The sequence below is a fragment of the Suricata suricatta genome, chromosome 11 (genome assembly GCF_006229205.1).
Source record: "Suricata suricatta isolate VVHF042 chromosome 11, meerkat_22Aug2017_6uvM2_HiC, whole genome shotgun sequence".
Lineage (NCBI taxonomy): Eukaryota > Metazoa > Chordata > Mammalia > Carnivora > Herpestidae > Suricata > Suricata suricatta.
Genome location: NC_043710.1, coordinates 28,223,162 through 28,244,681, shown reverse-complemented (window position 1 = coordinate 28,244,681; position 21,520 = coordinate 28,223,162). Strand labels below are relative to the sequence as shown.

The window sequence follows — 21,520 nt, the reverse complement described above, 5'->3', positions numbered from 1 at the left end:
TTTGAGCACTAAATTTTTCCTTTCAAGTCAGTGCACATAAGAAGAGAAACCTCACAGAGACTAGTGCTTCCGGGGCTGAATTTAACACTATTTAAGGAAAGAAAACCTTAGCTAAAGGACATAACTGTTAACATGGTGATTTGTAAAGCCTTAGATTTCTAATAGGGTCTGACTGTTTCAAGGAAAACATATTTTGTTTCTAGGTAACATTTCAAGTCAGATTACGGACAAATGCTACAAAATTGATCTGTAATGGGAAATACTGTAATGTCACAAAGCATTATTTATATGCTTAATGTGACTGAAAGCATTAATTGCTAGGAGCCAAAATCTGTCCAAGCAAAACATGAACATGCATTTCGTACCTCTTGTCTCTTACTATAGGTTTTTGAATGAATTCGAGTGTAACAAAAATGTGGTTAGAGCAGCAACATCTAAAGGTTTTCTTCACCTGCTTGGATTATTGTAGTTGTTTCTTGTTAGCGAAGGCATGAATCATATCTGCTCAGAAGTGCCCAGCAAACCATAGCCATGTGGCTACTTGATGGCCACCCAGCCGAAACATTTTGCGGATTCCGTGGTAAATGGCCGACTGGATGTTTTTATGTCTTTCTAAATTGATTTTGCTACCTTTATGATAAAATCTGGCCTCCTCCAAGTACATGCAACTAAGATCTGGCTCTCTCTGGAGTCTTAAAACAAGTTTATAGTGCTAGAATTTCCCACCCAAAACCAAGGAGTGCTGTAATGTTCGCTGCTTTGGCTCAGATTGAAGTATTAAAAACTTGAGCCGTGGAAAACTCTGTCATTAGTACTTAAGCTCCTGCGATTTACATGAACGTGGAGTTATTTCCACAGAATCCACGGGCACTCTCAATTCTGGTCAGTTCCACAGTCCGAGGCTGGCTGGCTGTACCCTAGGAATCACACATCCCACCATTCCGTGTGTTTTCAGTACCTCTATCATTTTTCTCCTATAAAATGGAAAACAGTGTGCAAGTCTCCACGGAGTCACGGGAAAGAACATGAATGTGAGACTGGCTACTTTCCTCCCTTGGAGGTGCAAACATTTCTTTCCCTTACACTAGTAACTGTGTACCAGCCGCCATGTCAAGTTCTTACCTACATTTCTCGCGGCACCCTTACAACCTGTAAGACTGATACTTGTCAGAAAGAGGGATAAGCCAGGGTATGCTGTGGTAACAAACAACTCTACCATCTCAGGGGTTCAAAGCAGCAGAGGTTTAATTTTTGCGTTTGCAAAGCCCACTCTAGGCCAATTGTGCATGGCCGCTGTGGTGTGGGGGCTCCGCAGTGTGAGTCAGACACAGGCAAGTAAATGTGGTGACTCCTGACAGGGCCCCACATCAGACCACATTCTAGTTAGAAATGGCAGGGCCAGGACACAAATCCAGGCTTCTCTAATGGGGGGCCCTGCCCTCTTAATCACCCCACTATGTCACCCCCCCATTAAAGAGCCTCTTGGTGAATCTACCACTAATACTACTACAGTTTTAAAAACTGGTGGCGATGCCTGGTGTCATTTGAAAATTCATGAGAGGCAGAGTTGGTGGCAAGGAAAGAGAGTCCAAAGCCCTGACTGGATTGAGTTCTAACTCTGTGACACAGAAGTTCTGCGGTCTCAGGAAGTCACCTCCCTCCTGAAAAGCCTGTTTTGACTGCACAGCATGGACAATAATAATAATAATACCCGGGTCTCAAAGTCGTCGCAAAGATGAGGTGAGCTAATGCACATGCAAGAACCACAAGGACCGAAAAGTGGCACAGAACATCGTTCCCAATGACCTTTCTGAGCTGGTCAAATGTTAGCAGTCGAGAGGTCATGCCTACAGATGCTGGTTAATAGTCTTTCCTTCTTGTGTGAGGTGTCCTTAACGCCTCAAGATCCGTCTACTACTGGAGGAAACTGACTGGATCAAATGACAAAGGAATCACATTTAGCATTGTTTTTATCGTGGTGAGGGCGTTCCAAAGCTCTATATGTGGCAGGGGTTCGGAACTCACTTCAAAAGCAGATCAAAAGAGGGGCGGCTGGGGGCTCCATCAGTTAAGGGTCTGGATTCGGCTCAGGTCATGATCCATGGCTTGTGGGTTCGAGCCCCGCATTGGGCTCTGTGCTGACAGCTCAGAGCCTGGAGCCTGCCTTGGATTGTGTGTCTCCCTCTCTTTTTGCCCCTCCCCCAGCCACGCTCTGTCTCTCTCTGTGTCTCAAAGATAAAATAAAATAAAATAAATAAAATTTAATAAAATTAAAAAGCAGATCAAAAGAGTCTCTCCACATTCATAAAAAATATCCAAAGACCCAACTGACAAAGGTCACACAGGGTCATGTTTTCAGAGGAAGAAACTGAGGTTCAAAAAGAATAAGCTTGTGGCTTTCCTTTCCTAGGGACTAGACTAGAACCCCTTCCCCTGCTCCAGCTGTTCACTTTAAAGCCTCAACAATTTCATCTGACAAATGGCAACAATAGTCCCGACCTTCTAGAAGACAAATAAGGATCGATCAAGGAAATGCCTGTAAAGCACTTTGTGAAGGCAGCGCTCAGTAAACGGTAACCATTTTTATTGTTACACCTAAGCAGGATCCTTACATGTTTCCGCATCAAACATTGTATTTATCCTTGGGTACTTTTAGGCTTCAACCATGGCATTAGTGAGGAGGGTTTTGGATTTATCCGAATATTGTCAGAGACTTGTTTGTTGTTTTAAATATACAAAAGAAAGGTGGTGGTGTTTTTCTTTAAAGTCACATCTTAAAAAAAAAAAAAAAGCTGTCAAATGGTTATTAACTGTAAGAAGCTGAGGAGATTTAATGAGTCAGATCAGTGATCCCAAACCAGGTAGTATGGTGTCCATGCTGCTAAGATACTGGCAATAAAGGTGGTCCTAGAGCGCACACCTGGGTGACTGAGAGTGCGAGGGGACCCTTGCTGGCGGACACTCGGCCACTTACTTCCACTCTGCAATCTTCCTCTTCCTCTTCTGGATAGGGCAGAGTAGTACCAGCCCCACTGGGTGGCTGAGGGGTCCAGGGAGACTCCGTCTGTGTAAGGCACTCTGCCCCTGGCCTGACACAGCGGATGCCTGACCAGTGGAGCCAGGTGACTCTGTTATAAAAACTTGTAAGAAACTGACAGTCATTTCAAGGGTTAAAAAATATGCTAAGGAATCAAAGGAAATCGTCTAGAGAATAATCTGAACTTTATTTTCTGACAGGCAAAATTCTACATACAGATGATTCACATTGAAGCTGGGCTCAGTAGCCTCAGGAGGCCCCTCCTGAAGTCTTCTGGAAGGCCCGTTGGCTTGCCGGTGGCTGGATTCACGAAGACATGGACGGAGGAGCCAGTGGTGCAGGCCGAAGAGTCAAAATGGACCAGCTTGGGGTGGCCAGAGAAAAAGCCATCCTTGAGGTCCCCATGATTTACAGAAGGCAGCTCCTTGGTGGCCTTAGGTGGAAACAGAGCGAGGCGGTAATCCACGCTGGAGTGACCCACTTTCTCCACAGCCAAAGCAGCCACCGGGACCTGAGGGAAGCTGATGGGCTTGTGGAAGGTGCACTGATTGGTCACCATGAACCCCACCATGGGGGACGTCAGCAAGCCAGGTCTCAGGCCGCAGTATCTAGAAAGTTGAATCATGATGGTTATTCCAGGACACTAGGACCCCCTCTCCCAGCCCAAGGATGTGTGTCAGAGTAAAGGGCTCTAGCCTCAAAGGGCCACCACCGGCTAGCTGGGTCACCTGGGGAAGCTATTTCACTTCCTTTTACCTCAATTTACACAACAATAGCATGTTCACAACCATACTACCTACCCCTGGGCTAACAGGGAGAGTTAATGATACGCATCATTTAACACAGTGTACCATTTAATACACAAGCAGTTCCTAGACTTAGTAAGTTCTCATTAAACAGGGGCTGTTATTAGGATCATCATTTCTATCCTTAATTCTTATTGTGAACAGGCAGGTACTTTTGTGTTAAATTGAGAGAGGAAACTCATTTATTATAGATAGTCATTGTGTCTCTTATCTCTATTAGATTATAATCTCTTCAAAGGACAGTGGCTGTGTACTGTTTAGTTTTTCTTTATTGATTAGAAATGAGGCTGCACTTGAGATTGATTTGGTGGTTGAACCGAATGGGAAATAAAAGCATAATGCTGAGTAACTGTCCCCCAACCCCACCCTCTACCATTTCAGAGGCCCATTTACGACCGAAACATTTTCACTGAACTTAGTGTCTTCTTTTCTTGAGAAAATTAACACTGAGCGTGAGAATTCATTATAAGGGAACGATCAAGAGTTGTATAAAGACTTGACTACAAAGTCGTTCACGGAATCACTGTTCACAGAAAGAAGCTGCCGGATTCCACCCAGAGAGGGCACGGTGAGTGCCTGTTGCCAGCCCCCTGGGCACCTGTTGATGTCACCCATTGGGACATTAGATAACGTTCATTTGATGACAAGGAAAGCTGTTTAGTGAGAAAGGTCAGGTTACAGACCAGCATGCACCATTTGACCTCATTGGTTGTACAAGACCTATCGCTGGATGTACTTACTGCCTAGAAAAAACTTTGAAACGATAGACTCCAAAATGTTTCCAGGAGTCCTCTAGCCTTGTAATTTGGTAACTTTTTTCTTCTTTTTGTTTGTATGAATTTTCCAGAATGAACATGATTTGCCTTTGAAATAAAAAAATATTATTTAAAAAAGTCTGAATATGAATTTTTTTTTTAAAGCACTGAAATGTTGAGCAGCTTTGAGGACCAAAACTCTGCCCATTAGGATCCTCTTCGCTGGGGCTCCTGGGTGGCTCTGTTGGTTAAGCCTCCTGAGTCTCGGCTCAGATCATGATCTCACAGTTTGTGGATTCCAGCCCTCAGTCGAACTCTGTGCTGACAGCTCAGAGCCTGGAGCTGCTTCAGATTCTGCGTCTCCCTCTCTCTCTCTGCCCCTCCCCTGCTCGTGCTGTCTCTCTCTGTCTCAAAAAATAAATAAATGTCAAAAAAAATTTTAAAAAAAGGATCCTCCTTCCAGCTACCCTCAAAAAAGAGGCTTCCCCAGGAACATGGAAATGGAAACAGGAAACATGGAAAGAAAAGCCTTGCTTTCAGCGTGACTTCAAGATCCACTGAGGATCTAATTCTTGCATTTTCATTCCCATGCTTCTTTCTTGCTATTCCTTTCCTATTTCTCCAACGCGGTTTTCATTCTATTAGGACACTGATAGTAAAGAACTAGTGCCTCTTCCCACGGGAAGAGCAGTATTTCACGAACTCTTTGTACCTCCGAGCCCAGCCACCATAACTTTAAATAATTGAACAGCAGACATACTCTGAAACAATGTCATCTATGGGCACCTGGTCACCAGGGCTGTGATGGGTGCTTTACATTTCATATTCAGTCTTTGAAACAACCTTGCAAGGCAGGTCTCATTTTCCCTATTTTACAAGAAAGAAAATCAAGTGGAGAGGCTAAATAAATTTCCCAAAGGCATGTGTGTAATAAGTGGTGGCTCAGGCCCAAACGTAAGGCACTCTTTCTCCTGCTGGCTTACTAAGGTGGTGAAGCTAAAATCTACTTTTGAGTCCAGTGCATGAATTGTATATTCTAAGTGTTTCTGTGACTTTAAGCATTACATTTTCTTAGGGCGCCTGGGTGGCTCAAACGGTTAAGCATCCGACTTTGGGTCAGGTCATGATCTCGTGGTTTGTGAGTTTGAGCCCCACATCGGGCTCTATGCTGACAGCTCAGAGCCTGGAACCTGCTTCAGATTTTGTGTGTGTCTCTCTCTTCCCTCCCTAGTTCTGTCTTTCTCTCAAAAATCAATAAACATTAAAAAATTACATTTTCTTTAAGTGTTTGCCACATGTCAGCTTTATCATGTTTGGACAAGAGACCTCCTATTTGCAAGTTCATAACCCAAGCTGATTTGGTTGGTGGTAACAATAGGCTACTCAGTGTGAAGTTTTTCTATTCATTTTTTTTTTTTAGGTCTTAATTTTTATCAGAGTTTATATACATGTACATACTCTAAAAAGTCAAGTTGTTGCTCAAGGCTTATTCCAAAAAGTAGTAGTTCTCTGACTGGTTATGCTGCGGGTGACAGTTCACGGCCAGAAGCTCTTAGGATGAGTTCACTCACTCAACAACCTCCACATCACACCTACTCTTGTCAGATCCCTCAGGATAGGAAGGACACTGAGAAGACTCCTGTCCCGTGAGTTCTCAATGTCAGGAGACTGGGGTGGGGGGTGGGATGTGGCAGCCTCATCTTCCCTTTGGCGAGAAGGAGGTGCTAGTCGTGTTCATCTCTGGGCCCCCTTCCAGGCTTCCCTCCTCCTTTCTCTCCCTCCCTTACTTTCCTTGGCACACTCGGTGCACTCCTCTGCCCCAAGCATGTGCTAGGCATGCGGAGGGAGCAGTGTACAGGGCAGACGGTGACTGTCCCTGCCTCCCTCATGCAGCTGGGTCTAGAGAAGATGCCATCATGATGCAGCAAGGTGAGTGCTATGCCGGAGCAAGGGGGGGGGGGGGGTGCAGGAGGCTGTGCAAGCCCCTAGCAAAGGGCCTGATTTGACCTTGGTGTCAGAAAAGACTTTCTCAGGAAGTGACAGCTAGATGGAACATGTAGTAAAATAGCAACAATTCATGTGAAGAGTAAGGGGAATAAGAGGTGCCTCAGTGACTCAGTCCATTAAGCGTCTGACTTCATCTCAGGCCATGATCTTGCAGTGCATGAGTTCAAGCCCTGTGTCAGGTTCTGTGCTGACAGCTCGGAGCCTGGAGCCTGCTTTGGATTCTGTCTCTCTCTCTCTCTCTTCTCCTCCCCTGCTCTCTCTCTCTCAAATAAATAAACATTTAAAAAATTTAAAAAAGAGAGTATGGGAAAGAGTCCTCTAGGAGGATGGATGGCATGTGAGGGCCCAGAGGCCAGAGACGGTAGAGCACATTGAGAGGTAACACAAGTCCCAGATGCTCAGAACACAGACTCCCAGAGGCGGCTGGAGAGAAGACTGGAGCCACACTGGGGAGGATCTTGATAGGGATTTGGATTTTATCCTGGGCCACTGGGAAGCCAATAAATGGACTGTACACAAGGCAGAGGCAAGATCAAGTTCACATAGATAAATGAGTATTATAGCTTTAAATTGAGCAATGGGTTAGATGGACACAATAATGTCTGCAGGAGAATAATCAGGCAACTACCACAGTCCTGGCAGATGATGATGTTGGGGATGGAAGACCTCTTGGGTTCACCCAGCACAGGGCTCTCCAGCGCTGGTGTGGCTCAGAATGCCCGAGGGAACCTGTGAAACATGCAGGTCCCCAGTGTCATCCCAGACCTCCTGAATCAATCTGCAACAAGCTAGGATGGTGATGGTGAGATGGAGCAAATGGAATGGAACCCAAGGAGATCTTGCACAAGGTCTGATATCAAGTCAGAGTGAAGGAGATGAACGGGCCCGGATGGCTCCCAGTCTTAGGCACTTTCTGGTGATTTTATTTGTGGAAAGGGGGACATGGAGAGGCGGGGGGTAAAGGTGAGGAAAGTGCTGTGCTCTGTTTTGAATACCGTAGGTTGAGTTGAGGTGCCCACAAGACCCTAGGAGGAGGTGCACAGTAAGAATAATAATATCACAAACATTTACTTGACCGTGCACTACGTGCCAGGTCTCCCATTAAAGACACAACTGGATTCTGTCTCCCCGAGGCGTGTGGATATATGGGCCTGATGCTCAGAAAAGGTTCAGGCCAGAGACACTGCAGTAAATGTAACCTCAGGATCTAGACAGATAATGTAAAGGACTGAAGCCAGATGGGTGTAACACACTCGGTGTGGTGAGCCCGGGGTGAACCAGAAAGTAAATACCCAGTCTGACCTCACACAAATTCAGACCTTAAAAAATCCTGGGTGGACCAAATAAAACTCCTGTGTGGCTGGCCTAGATTTGTCTTTCTGGTCCCCAGTTTTGTGTCCTCTGGAGAGACGGTAATTAAGCTGTGGGAGAGGCAGGGGTTGCCTAGAAGAGAACATAGAATGGGGCGAACTCACACACGAAAAACTGGCTTTGGCTAAGCTCCCAATTGGTGATTTCTTGGGGTGCAGCAAGAGCCTGATGAAGCGTCTGCTTCGATGCTGCCTAATCACTGTGTGAGGCGAATGCCTACCATCTGTGCTTGTGTGTCCCTGGCTGGGTAAATTTTAGAATACAGAGATGTTGGAGCTGGAAGAGCCCTTGGGTTCACCTAGGACAGGGGCTCTCCAAGGCTGGTGTGGCTCAGAATACCCTAGGGAACCCGTAAAACATCCAGGTCCCTGGTGCTGTCTCAGACCTCCTGAATCTGCAGCGAGGGTTTCAGGCCTCTTAATTCTGACAAGCTCCCAGGTGATTCCAATGCACACACCTGGCATAGGAGTTGTGTCTCTAGGCCTTTGGATAAGAAAAGAGCTCCCCGGCATGCAGCTAGAAAGGGACATGGTCTGCCTACACTCTACTGGTCACCCTAGCCCTTCCTGGGGGTCCATTAACCCCCACACCCAGACTAAGCCCCAGCCCAGGGTTGGGGACCAATGGGTCTTTGGTGTGTTCCTGGCTCAGGACCAGATCAACAGTACTCCTACCCTGACTTTGTACCCAATTCTAGTATCTAGATTCAGTCTCACCTCACTCCTTTCTTCCCAATCTCCCGCCTCCTTCCTTGAGTCCATAACGAGGTTCTACTGCAAGCCTTGTGCTGAAGCCCTGCACTGATATCTCCCCAGGCTCTGGGAGCCTCTGGAGTGGGAGATGCCCGCAGCCGAGGAACAGGGTGCTTTGGGTCTGTGTCAGAAGCTCTGCTGCCGTCTGAGCTCTGGAGAGAAGTGTCTCAGATGGTAGGAAGCCAGTGGGCATATGGCACAGGCACACCTTTCAAGGGATGAGGCTATTTTTGTCACTCACTATAAATAGCAGAATAGGCCATAGCATGTGGTCAGTTACCTGGAATGCCAGAGTAGGATTCTGGCAAAGAGTCTCTCCCACACTCCCGAAACTAAGAATAAGCATAAGCTTGGCAGCATGTGCCCAGGGCCATGCCAAGTCCTCAAGGAGCAACACATGGGCAGCTGAAGGGAATGTCGGCTCCTGGGAATCTGTACAAGGAAGGAAAATAGCCCGGATGGTGTTAGTAGGTTATGTGGTTACTAGGAGAAACACATGCATTTAGAAAGATAGACATGGAAGAAAACACCTTAAATGTGAGCATGTACAAAGTTAAAAGATTAAGATAATAAAACCAACACTTAGGACTGTAGTATGTGTCTTTCTACAAATTATCTTCAGGCAAGCCTATCTGGATAGCCCCTTTACAGGATGATTTTGGACGACAGGGCTAATTGACATTAATCGTACACAAGTGTCCATGTCCGCCATTCCTCCTGACAGTGGCTGGCATACAGAATACAGGGTAAGAGCTAACATCTTTATTTTTATTTTTTGAGATCTAACATCTTTTTTTTTTAATTTTTTTAATGTTTTATTTATTTTTGATACAGAGAGAGACAGAGCATGAGGGGGGAGGGTCAGAGAGAGAAGGAGACACAGAACCGGAAGCAGGCTCCAGGCTCTGAGCTAGCTGTCAGCACAGAGCCTGATGAGGGGCTTGAACCCACGGTGAGATCTGACCTGAGCCTAAGTAGGAGGCTTAACCGACTGAGCCACCCAGGTGCCCCAAGATCTAACATCTTTAGACCTGGGTTTGAATCATGGCCCCACTGCTGTGTCAGTGAGTCACTCAATGTCCCAGAGCCTCTGCTTTTCTCATCTTTAAAATAGAGGTAATAGGAGCACTTGGGTTGCCCGTTCGGTGAGTGTCCAACTCTTGATCTTAGCTTACATCATGATCTCACAGTTTGTGAGTTCAAGTCCCTTTTCAGGCTGTGTGCTGATGGTGCGGAGCCTGCTTGGGTTCTGTCTCTCCTTCTCTCTGCCCCTTCCCTGCTTATGCTCGTACCTGCTCTCTCTCGCTCTCTCACTCTTGCTCTCTCTCTTTCACTCCCTTAAATAAATAAACTTAAAAAATAAAATGGAGATAACACAGTCCTAAGAGGACTTTCATGACAAATAAGGTGATGCATATTTTATATGTCTTGGCTGATTTCTGAAACTTAAAGTTTTTTGTTGTTACTGCTGCTTTTTTAAGTTTTTAAACTTTGTAAGCAGTTTTTGGCCTCTAGGGATGGAGACTTAATTTGTCTTTGGGCCAAATTTTTCCTTTATTTTGGGAAGACTCTTTTCGTTAGGACCCTGGTAACCAACCCAAGTGGGAGACACTGGTGATCCTCCAGGCAGACTATCGATGAAGACCCCTGCATTGTTCCCTCTGGCAGCTTCAGGGCAAGGGACATGAGAACCAGCCAGCCAGCAAGAAGGAAAGCACAGGTTGGATGAGGTCTGGAGATTGCTACAACTTTGGGGACTTCAAGGAAGCCCCAAAACATGCATCGAAGGGGAGAAAGGACAGGTCCAACAACTGAGCTAGTGTAAGTTTGAGACAATTAGTAAATCCTATAGAACTGAACTAACATTTACTGTGTTGTTATGACAGACAGGAATTTATTCAAGAGTCACAAAGTCTTGCTTGGTGCCTTTGTGGCAGTGATGCAAGTGCACCAATTGGTGGAGCTAATTCTCCTCAATGGAAACTGGTAAATCAATCTAGACTTCATCTTAAGTTTTTCTGACTTAACCACATCTCGGGGTCTGGTGCTGGTGATATGGCAATGATCAGTTCCCTTCTCTAGCGGAGCTTACACTTAAAGAGAGACAATAACAAATATGTTGATACAAACTGGAGGTGAGGGTTCAGCAGGAGAGGGACATGGCTGTCTGAGATGCTATAACAAAGGAGTCTCCCCCAGGTGGAGGCAGGTGGGAGTGTAGAGCCTCTAAGGAACTGAAGGAAGGCCAGCGAGGCCCCGTGTTGGGGCCACAGGGCTAGAGGGGAGAATGGTAGTGGGTGACATGGGATAGGAAGGTTGGTCCCAACCCTGTACAAACTGGATTGTGGCCCAATAGAGTGGGAAACCACTGTGGAGGTTTAAAGGGGAGGCAGGTCCTGGTTACCTCTGCATCTCACGTGTAGCCCCATTGAGAATGGACTGGGCCAGACAAGAGCACATGAGGAGGTGCCAGAGAGGAGATGAGGCGATGATGAAAATGAGGCCTCGTGGCAATGGTGGGATGAAAAGTCGTGGCTCCAGAGATATTCAGGGAGGGGCTCAAGGACCAAAACCTGGGCCTTCCTGGCCAATTGGCTTCTGGCTTCTCACAAAAATCAGTGTTTTATAGTAACAGCCCTACAGCAAAAGCGGGGCCTCCTTCAACTACTTTCTAGTCTTTGAGGTTATTTTCCCACTTTCTAGCTGAGTATAATTTTAGGTCCAGGTGGGGCACCTGGGTGGCTCAGTCAGTTAAGGGTCCAGCTCTTGACTTTGGCTCAGGTTAAAATCCCATGGTTGGGATTCTGAGTCCCATTGTGGGCTCCATGCAGAGTCTGCTTGGGATTCTCTCTCTCCCTCTCTCTCTCTCTCTCTGCCCTGCCTCCACTTGCAGGTGTGCTCCCTTTCTCAAAATAAATAAACATTTTTTTCTAAATTTAGGTTCAGGTTTTTCAAGGAAGAATATTATTCCAAGCCTAAAGGAAATGACCATGCAAATAAATTTATTTGCAAACTTTTAAGCTGCTTTGCTTCCCTAAGGGATGAAAGAAATATTTTGAACAACAATGACCTGGAGAATACTGAGTTTTTTCCTTTGGTTAGTTTCATGTGCTTTTTAGCACATACTGGCTTTAAAGAATAAATGATAAGCATAAATAACAAGAAAGATTCCTTAGAACTAAGGTCGAGGAAGACATGAGACTGAGCAAATATCTAAACAGGACTCTACCCTATTCTATGTTTATCTTGCCACTTGGCAATATAGACAAAAAATAAATGTGATCTTTCTAAACCAAGTTACCTATCTTCAAACATAAGAAGTTGGAGTAATGAGCTGGTGAAAGCTCACATTAGGGAAATGCCCAGACCCAGTGGGCTCAGTCTGTCACTGCTGCAATTTCCACAGTGTATGCACTGGGTCCCCAAACTGAGCAAAACTAACGACAATCATTTGCTGTCAGAGCAGAACAATTTCTTCGCTACAGTGTTCTCACAGGAAGTTCATTCTGGTAAATCAGTGTCAAAATGACAAGAAAATTCAACATGTCTCAAGAGGTACAACATATAACAAGCAAAATTCTCCAAATCCAGGTTCAGAAGCTGAACGATAAAGGGCTTGATGAAAAATTCAAGACAAAATGAAGGACTTGTAACAGATTCATTAAAACATTTTGAATAAAAATAAGAAGACCGTGACATTATGCTCAATTAGCGGGAAAACAACAGTCTTAAAGGGTAAATGTGGTAGATGATGATCTGATATTTTTGGACATCCAGAAGCCGAATCAACCATTAGAGATGACTCTGCAAGAGAGACTAGGGTAGAGAGAAACTTTTAATCTACACGCTAATGGTATTGTAGCTGTCGTGCCCTTGTCTTTGCTGGGTTTGCTCTTGCAGTGAGAGATTTCAAAGGAAGCATCTCTAAAGAGTTACTTTTCCATCCTCTAAGCCCTCAAGTTCAGCACGCCAGGGATGTAGTGATCACTCAAGCGCCTGCTGAGAGTGGAAGGGGAGGGGATGAGGGATGCTTCCCCAGCCCTACACACAGCACTCAGTGAGTCCCTAAAATCCAGCATCTCACAGTTAGTCATGGAAATTACAGGAGACTGGGAGGAGCAGCAGTTGAAAAGCCTATCTTAGATGCCCCAGGTATCAGAAAGCCACTTAGAACACACGGAGAGTAATCCATACCAGAAATGACTCACCTCCGTCTGGAGGAGGTGGAGCTGCAGGAGACAGAGGATGGAGAATACAGAGTTTTGTATTTATTATTTTTAGTTTTTTAAGTTTATTTATTTATTTTGAGAAAAAGAGAGCACGAATGTGGGAGGGATAGAGAGAGGGGGAGAAAGCCGAAATCAAGGGTTGGACACTTAACCAACTGAGCCATCCAGGTGCCTTGAGTTGTTTTTCTTTTTCTTTTTTTTTTAATCACTCCAGGGTGATAGTGGAAGTTGACAGAACATCAAGCTTCTGCTCTGGAAAGAGGATAATGCAGGGGCCCCTGCTCTGAGGGCCCCCATCAGTCCATGCATGTATGTGACTTTAAAGCTTTTTTTTTTTACCACTTGTCTCTTCATAGTACTTAATAATTAATTTCATGTCACAATTAATGCATGCACAGTGTAGAAAAAATAGAAAATACATAGCTAAACACAAGGAAGAAAACTTAAGTTACCCTTTATTCCCTAACTCAGCGATGACCAGAATCAACATTTTGGTACACATCTTTCCAGCCTGTTTTTTTAGAAAAGGAGATTTTCGTGTTGTTTTAAATAAAACCAAGATCATACTGCAACATGCATCTTCAATCAATTATACATCATGAGCTTGTTTCCACATCAATATATATAGTTTTTTTAAGTTTATTTATTTATTTTAAGAGAGCCCAGTATGGAGCCAGATGAGAGGCTTGATTCCATGACCATGAGATCATGACCTGAGCCAATACCAAGAGTCAGATGCTAAACTGACTGAGCCACCCAGGCGCCCCTCCATAAATATATTTCTTATCATTATTTTAAATCACTGCCAAGTTTGACCTTGTAATATTTATTGAATCAGTCCCCTAACATTTTAAAAACATTTTAGTCTTGAATCTTGAATTACTTTGCTACTTAATGAAAAGTTTGCAAGAATAGTACAAAGGACTCCTGTATATCTTGTTTTAAAATTGTTTAATGTTTATTTTTGAGAGAGCGAGAGAGCGAGTGCAGGTGGGGGAGGCGCAGAGAGAGAGGGAAACACAGACTGTGAAGCAGGCTCCAGGCTCCAAGCTGTCAGCACAGAGCCCCATGCAGGGCCTGAACTCACGAACCCTGAGATCATGACATGAGCTGAAATGAGAAGCTCAACCAACTGAGCCACCCAGGTGCCCTTCCTGTATACCTTTTATACAGAATCAAACATTTGTAACACGTTGCCACATGTGCTTTATCACTAACTTCTATTACTTCTGACCTACTTGAGAGTGGGTTGTACATAGCATGGCAACTTCCCCCAAATACACAGTTCCGTGTGTATTTCCTAAAAACAAGTGCAGTCTCTTCCATAAGTTATCACACTCATGAAAAGGAATATTTTTTTAATCTAATCTATTGTTTATATTCCAAGTTTACTAGCTGTCCCCAGAAAAAGGAGGAGGAGGAAGAGGTGGAGGGGGGAGGAGGAGCAGGAGGAGGAGGAGGAGGGGGAGCAGCAGAAGAAAGAAACTTCTTTTTTCGGGTGCAGAAACTGATCAAGGCTCATGTATGACATTGAGATGTCATCCTTTAACTGGGGACAGTCCTTTAATCTGTCCTTATCTTTTATGACATTGATATGTTTAGAAGAATACAGGTCAGTTATTGCATAGTGTGACCCCTGGTTTAGGTCTGTCCGGTGACTCCTCATGGTTGGCTTGAGGTTATGTGTTTTTGCTGGACACTATGGAAGTACTGATGGACCCGTCTCAGGTCCCACATCCAGAGGCCCATGTCGTCCATTTGCCTTTTCTCAGTGATGTTAATTTTGATCTCCTGATTAATTTATTTATTGTCTAGTTTTTCTACTGTATAGTTTTCCACCTTTGTCTATAATTTTTATCATGGGAAAACATATACAACACAAAATTTATCACTTAAACCATTTTTAGTTGTATAGTTCAGTAGCAGCAAATATATTCACATTCTTGTGAATATATTCATATATTCATGTTTTAGTCTATAGTTTTTATTTTTCCTTGTACCAAATATTTTTTGCAGAGATATTAAGGTTATCTTAGTCTCATCCTCAGATACCATTCTTAATAACCTTTCCATCCACCTGCTACCTCCCTAGTTAGTATCCACCAATGATTTGTGCCAAGACCAGAGTAAGGCCTTACGTTAACTCCAGCCTTCCCCTTTGGCTTTCCCTCATTCCTGAGACATGGGTGGAAATTTCCACAGTCACTGGCTCTGAATCTGGGTGAGGAAATGCTCACCTGGATGATTTCCAAAAGCCCTTTCTGCACTGAACTGCTATAATTCTTCACAAAGATAGTCATCCCTTGTCTGGTGTCATGTTTAGATCTTCAAACAATTCTTGGTTCTAATCTGAACCAGACTCTAGGCTGGATGTCAAGAAATAAAAATGCATGAATCAGCAGTGCCTTTCTTGGGCTGCTGACATTTTGATGGGAGAGACACGAACGATACTTACTATGCAGTATGGTAAAGGCCACATGACACTCTGGGCATGGAGGTAGCTCCTAGACCACAGTTAGCATACAGAGAAGCAGCAAGTCTCCCAGCTAGAGTCAAGACTCATGGAGGTGAGCAAGATGTATTTGTGGGGACTCAGGGAGTCAGCGGGTAGGGAGGAAGTAGGTTCCTACATGTAAAATGTCAGCAGGGAGCAGGGGACAAGGCTGGAGTGGAGGCAGGGCCAGAGCATGGAGTGCCTGGATGCAAATCAGAGCTTAGACTTGACCCTGAAGATAATACAGTGTAAGCAGAAGATAACATAACCAACAAGGTTTGATGGATCACCCTGGAGGGAGCAGAGAGGTCACATCAGAGGGCAGCAAACCCAGAAGGAGCAGACAATTACAATTGTCTAGATGAGAAAAGAGTCTGGCCTAAGGAGGAAAGTAGGGGTAAGAGTCGTTAGGAGACACCCGATTCAAGAAATACCTAGAAGTACATGAGTGTGGCAATGATGGTGAAGAAAGAATCAGAGTTGAGTTTCAAGTTGAAAAGTTTGAAAGTTGAAAAAGTTTCCAACATTTCACAGAAAAAAAGTAACCATGAGCAATATTACTTCTCTCAAGATGAATCTCCATAACAACCCTCTCAGATAGATAGGGCCAATAACTATGATCTCCACTTTACAGATTATTAAACTGAGATGTGGAAAGTCAAAATGACTTGTAAAAGGTCACACAGCTCTTCAATAGGACAGCAGAGATACCAAGTTCATCATAGCACATGTACAAAAAGAGAATATAAAATTATTCAAAATACTGGAACTGGAGAACCATAAGCAACACAAAAATATATGAACTGGGATCCATATCTCACATCATATGCAAAAACTAAAGAATGGATCATAGATTAAAATTTAAGAGCTGAAACTTAAAAGACATAGAGAAGAAAACACAGGAGAAAATCTTAGTGGTCATGGTTTAGCAAATATTTTCTTAAATAGGACACAAAAAGTATGAGCTATCAAGAAAAAACGCAATGAACTGGACTTCACCAAAATTAGTATCGTTTGCTCTTCAAAACCCACTAATACAAAAAAATGAATAGGCAAGCCACAGACTAGGAGAAGATGTTAGACAAATGTCTCCAACAAGGTCTTGGATCTAGACTATAAAGTACACTGACAACTCAACAATAAGAAGACACACACCATACTTTTAAAATGTGCAGATTTGAAGAGATACTCCACCAAAGAAGACATATGGATGGCAATAACCACATGAAAAAATGTTCAATATCATTGGTCTTTAGGGAAATGATAATTACAACCACAATGAGGAACCCACTACACATCCACTAGAAAGACAAAATTAAAGACAGACTATCCAAGTGGTAGAGATGTGGAGGACTGGAAATCTCACGTATTGCTGATGGAAATGTAAAATGATACAACTGTTTGGGAAAATAACTTGTCAGTTTCCTGGGAAAAAAAAGGTTAAAAATATACCTACTATGTGACCCAGCCATTCCACTCTTAGGTATTTACCAAGAGAAATAAAAGTATACATGCACATAAATTCTTGTAGATGAATATTTGTAGCAGCTTTATTTATAATAGCTGGAAACAACCCAAATGCCCAACAAAGTGTGGAACATTCATATAGAAGACTACTCATCAATAAAAAGAAATGAACACAATGTGGATGAAACTCAAAATAATTATGCTGAGTGAAAGAACCCAGATAGAGAAAAGTACGTGCTCTATTATTCCACTCACATAAATTTCCAAAATACGCGAACTAATCTCTAGTGAAAGAAAACAGATCAGTGGATAGCCGGGGGTGGGGAGGATCCGGAAGCTTTGGGGCTGATGTCCATTATCTCAATTGCAGTGATGATTTCACAAGTGCGGAAACAGGTCCACACTCATCAAAGTGTATGCTTTAAATATGTATAGCTTATTTTATGTCAGTGACAAATCAGTAAGGCCATTTAAAAAATAATACAATGGAGGGACATATACCGATTTCTTAGCAATAACAAATATACTGATATCTTAACAAAACCAGGCTCTGATTATGGGACTATGGGATTATTAATGATGACTCCTTTCTCTTTTTTTTAATCTTTTTCTGAATTTTCCAAATTGCTCAAAATGAGCAAGCTATATTATCAAAATTTTTAAAAAGTGACGTTTGCAGAAAAACAAAGAATTAGGTGTACGGAGAAATTTGGGGAAAAGAGTCTGTGCTTATGAGCCTAAAGACTATTGGTTACAAAAATCAAAGACATGACACCTTTCAAATGACAAAGATCCTCTATTTTTTCAAAAGCTATGGTAGGCCAGAGCAGACTACGAGAGGGTTTTCTTTCTTCCACAAGAACAAAAATATCTAAATCTAAAGCAACCTATGGAGAAGGCACCACATTAACAAAGGTCTCAGTCAGCTGGACTGTCCAGCTTAAATGTTTTTTGAAAACACTAATCAGGGACAGATTCGGAGAACAAGGGAAAGAAAGAGACCATGCCAGAGAGCAACAGAAGGTGAATTTTTACATGATGCCATGACCCATCATTTCTGGAGTTCACCCAGGAGTATAAGGATTAAGGGATAATCCAACATAATTAGCAAGTAATCTACATTGTATATCCTTAAAAAGAATACACGCTGTAAAGCACAAGTTAGACCATGGAAAATGCTATTCCATATCTGACCAAATATGGTGAAGAATCATTTATCTGGGTTTCCACTCTCGGAAATATTTGCTAAATCTGTCTGTACTGGGCTTAGGATTCGAGTCTGAATTTTTATTAATAGTGAAAATAACAACTTTTTAAAAGCTTTCAGGGAATGTATTTCACTTACTTAAATGGTAAACAGTTTTTTTAAAGCCCTCGGTGCTTTAATCATTTAGATATCAAATATTGAGTCTTACCAGGTAATTTTTTAATGTTCATTTATTCAATAAAAAGTCACTCTTAGCAACTGTGCTATGTTCTAGGATATAAAGAAGCAAATATGACCCATACCCTCATGGAGCTCTTAATCTAAAGACTAAGAAACTTTAAACAGTAGCCATACAGACTGTCTGTGGCTTGGGAAAATGAGAAAGAAGTCAGAGAAAGCTACCGAGAGGTGGTAACACTGAAGCAGGGTCTTGAAAGCTCTGTAGAAATTCTCTGCTTAGGAAAAGAGAGACATTCTTGGCAGAGAGAACAGCGCAAGGCAGGGAGGCTCAAAAAAAAAAAAAAAAAAAAACCTGAGTAATGTGGTAAATGGTGAGAGCTTCAGTGAGGGTTAAGAGGAGTAGGAGCCCCTTGAAGGTGACAGGACTTCAAGATGAAGGCCCTTCATCCCGTGCTGGAGAGGCTCAGGCTTTATCTTACAGAAAACGAGGATGTGTTGGTTACAACTCTGCATTTTAACAGAAATGAGTCCATTTGAAAGAGAGAGAGAGAGAGAGGGTCCTGTGTCTTTAGAGACTTCAAGGGCCTCATGCAGTCTAGCCTAGACAGAGGCTAGAATTGAGGGTTAGAAAGCTAAAGGAACTCTCTTCTACTTTTTGTCTTATGTTTTTCTCTCTTCGTATCTTTTTGATACTAACCAGGATTCTTTTGGCCATAAGTGACAGAAATATAACTCAAAACAATTCAAGCCCAAAAGAGAATTTATTGGGAAGGCTAGGCATATGCTACGACATGAATGACTCTAAAAGACATTTGGTTTGTGAAATCGGCTACTCACAAAAGGACAAACGTTGTATAATTTCACTTATATGAGGTACCTAGAGCTGTCAACTCCATAGAGACAGAAAGCATAACGGTAAGTGCCAGGGGCTGAGGGGATGGTGGCGAGTTGCTGCTTAACAGTTTCAGGTTGGGAAGATGAAAAAGGCCTGAGATGGATGGATGGTGATGGCCGCACAATAATGAGAATGTACTGAATGTTACTGAACTACCATTAAAAGTTGTTGTTTAAATGATAAATTTTATGTTCTATAAGTTAACACAAATAAAAGTGGGGAGAGGACGCCCGAATGGCTCAGTCTGTTAGGCATCCAACACTTGGCTTTGGCTCAGATTGTGATCTCAGTTTGTAAGTTTGAGACCTGCATCTCTGCTTGGGATTCTCTCTCTCCCTCTCTCTCTGCCCCTACCCTGCCTCTCTCTCAAAATAAATAAGTAAACTTTAAAAAAACCCTGGGAACTCTAGGAGTAAACACAAGTTCAGACACTGCTAGATGCAAGGGGTTGAGGGACATCATCGGGATCCTGACACTCTATTTCACTCTACTTTCTTCTGTGCTGGCTTCATTTTCAAAAGTGGAAGCAATGATGACCATTCTAAGCTAAAATTATCTGCAGAGCTAATGCCCACAGCCAGAAGAAAGCCTCTCATCTGAACGTTCCAGAAGTTCAGGGGCTGGCATGGCATGGGGCCAGTCACTGTAGCCAAGGAGTAGAGTCCTCTGATTGGCCAAGTGTCGGTCATGTGTCCAAGCAAACATTGCCATCCCCAGCCCAAGTTACACTCTCTCTTTAGCCAAGAAGTTTTAGCCCCAATTCAAAATCCCTGAGAGAATCTGACTAGTGCAGCTTGTCCAGTTAACTGTGATGGTGAGAATGGGGATAGTCCTAGGAAAAGGGGGCAGCAATGGGCCCACTTTTGTGCATATAAGTGTAAGTTACAAGGGTTACTGGAACAAGACAGATACCTCAAGAGGTGTCTTTTACAAAAGCTAATAGACAGTTTTTGCAGGAAAGTGGTGTGAGTGGTGTGTGTGAAAACGGTTCTGGCAGCTAAACATAGGATAGGTTGGAGCAGGAGAACTTGATGACAAGAGGGTGAATCACGGGGCTGCTGCAAAAAGATGACTCTAAATGTCTAGCTTAGGAGAATGGAAATATAGTGATACCGTCCACCAGGAATGAAACTATAAAAGGAATATTTGGTTTGGGGTAGGGTAGGAAGAAAAGGATGATGAGTTTAGCTTCGGAAGAATTTCCTTCACATGCCTATGGAACAGCCCCGTGGAGAGGTTCAGCAGGAGTGGAAAATACAGTCTTGGAACCCGAGAAAGAGTGTGTAGCTGAAGCCAGAGATGTGGGAATTGCTGGTCTACAGATGGGTGGTCAAGTCATAAAGTATATGGGACTGCCCATGGGGAGCACCGAGCACAGGCAGAAAAGAGAACAGAGGACAACACCATGACAGATGCCCTCCGTGCCCTGCCCGTGGCCGCTCAGCACTCACTGTTTCCAAATGTGCCAATGGCCTCTTCCTAAAACTCTCTTTCCCAGGGCTTGCTTTCAGGCTGAGCTTGCTGCAGGCCAGAAGTGCCAGGGTTAGTCGCCCTCAGCCAGTGACAGATGGGAGGCAGGAGGTAACTAGCCCAGCTTCCTCACTCGAGTAGGTCCCACCTCATCTCCCAGAGGTCTCCCTGGGACGGAGCCCTCGTGCCCACAGAAGTCACCTCTGGCTCCCTTCTCTTCACTCTCTCACTTTTCTAGTCTACTTGCTTGCCCTGGCATCACCTCCCAAATAAACCACTGCCCCCAAACCTGTTTCAAGGTCTGCTTCTCAGAGAACCCACCTTAAGACATGGTGGGGGGGCGCCCAAGTGCTGTGAGAACATTCAAGGGACAAATGATTTCCTAGGAGCAAGGAAGGAGAGAACGAGAGGGGAGGTAGGGCTCCACTGGAAATACCTGAGTAGCAACAGATCCAGGAGGAGGAGGCTATTCCCAAACATCACAAACCAAAAGTATCTGAATCTCCTCACAGGCCTGCCTGGGCACCCTAATATTATATCTCCATGTTATAGATGAGAAAACTGAGGCTTGTCCAGAGTCACATCACTAGCAGATTGATAGGCATGAAATCCAAACATAAGTCCAATTGACTCCAAAACCCATCCATCGAGACTGTCTCATGAACAAACCATGTGTTTGGGTCAGAAGAACATAGGGAGTTTGTGAATGAGGCTTGGTTTGGAAGTGGGTTAAAAGATGCATGGAGAAATCCCAGATGGGTCAATACCCAGGTGAAGGCCAGGCAGGCGGGCCTATGGGAAGGGAAGGGAAGGCTGTGACTGAGGCACATGCACAGGTGCAGATTCGAGA

General features: G+C 43.8%; 1 protein-coding gene across 4 annotated transcripts in view; it reads right to left on the bottom strand.

Moving 5' to 3' along the window:
* Positions 1-3,200: 3,200 nt before the first annotated feature.
* The window catches only part of LOC115306994, a 168,709-nt gene continuing 150,389 nt past the window's right edge, over positions 3,201-21,520 (bottom strand). For all 4 annotated transcript variants that reach the window (XM_029957610.1, XM_029957613.1, XM_029957612.1 and 1 more), the window contains exon 3: positions 3,201-3,645. In XM_029957610.1, the coding sequence (XP_029813470.1) occupies positions 3,261-3,645 (385 nt within the window). In that variant the 3' untranslated portion in view covers positions 3,201-3,260. The remainder of the gene's footprint in view (positions 3,646-21,520) is intronic.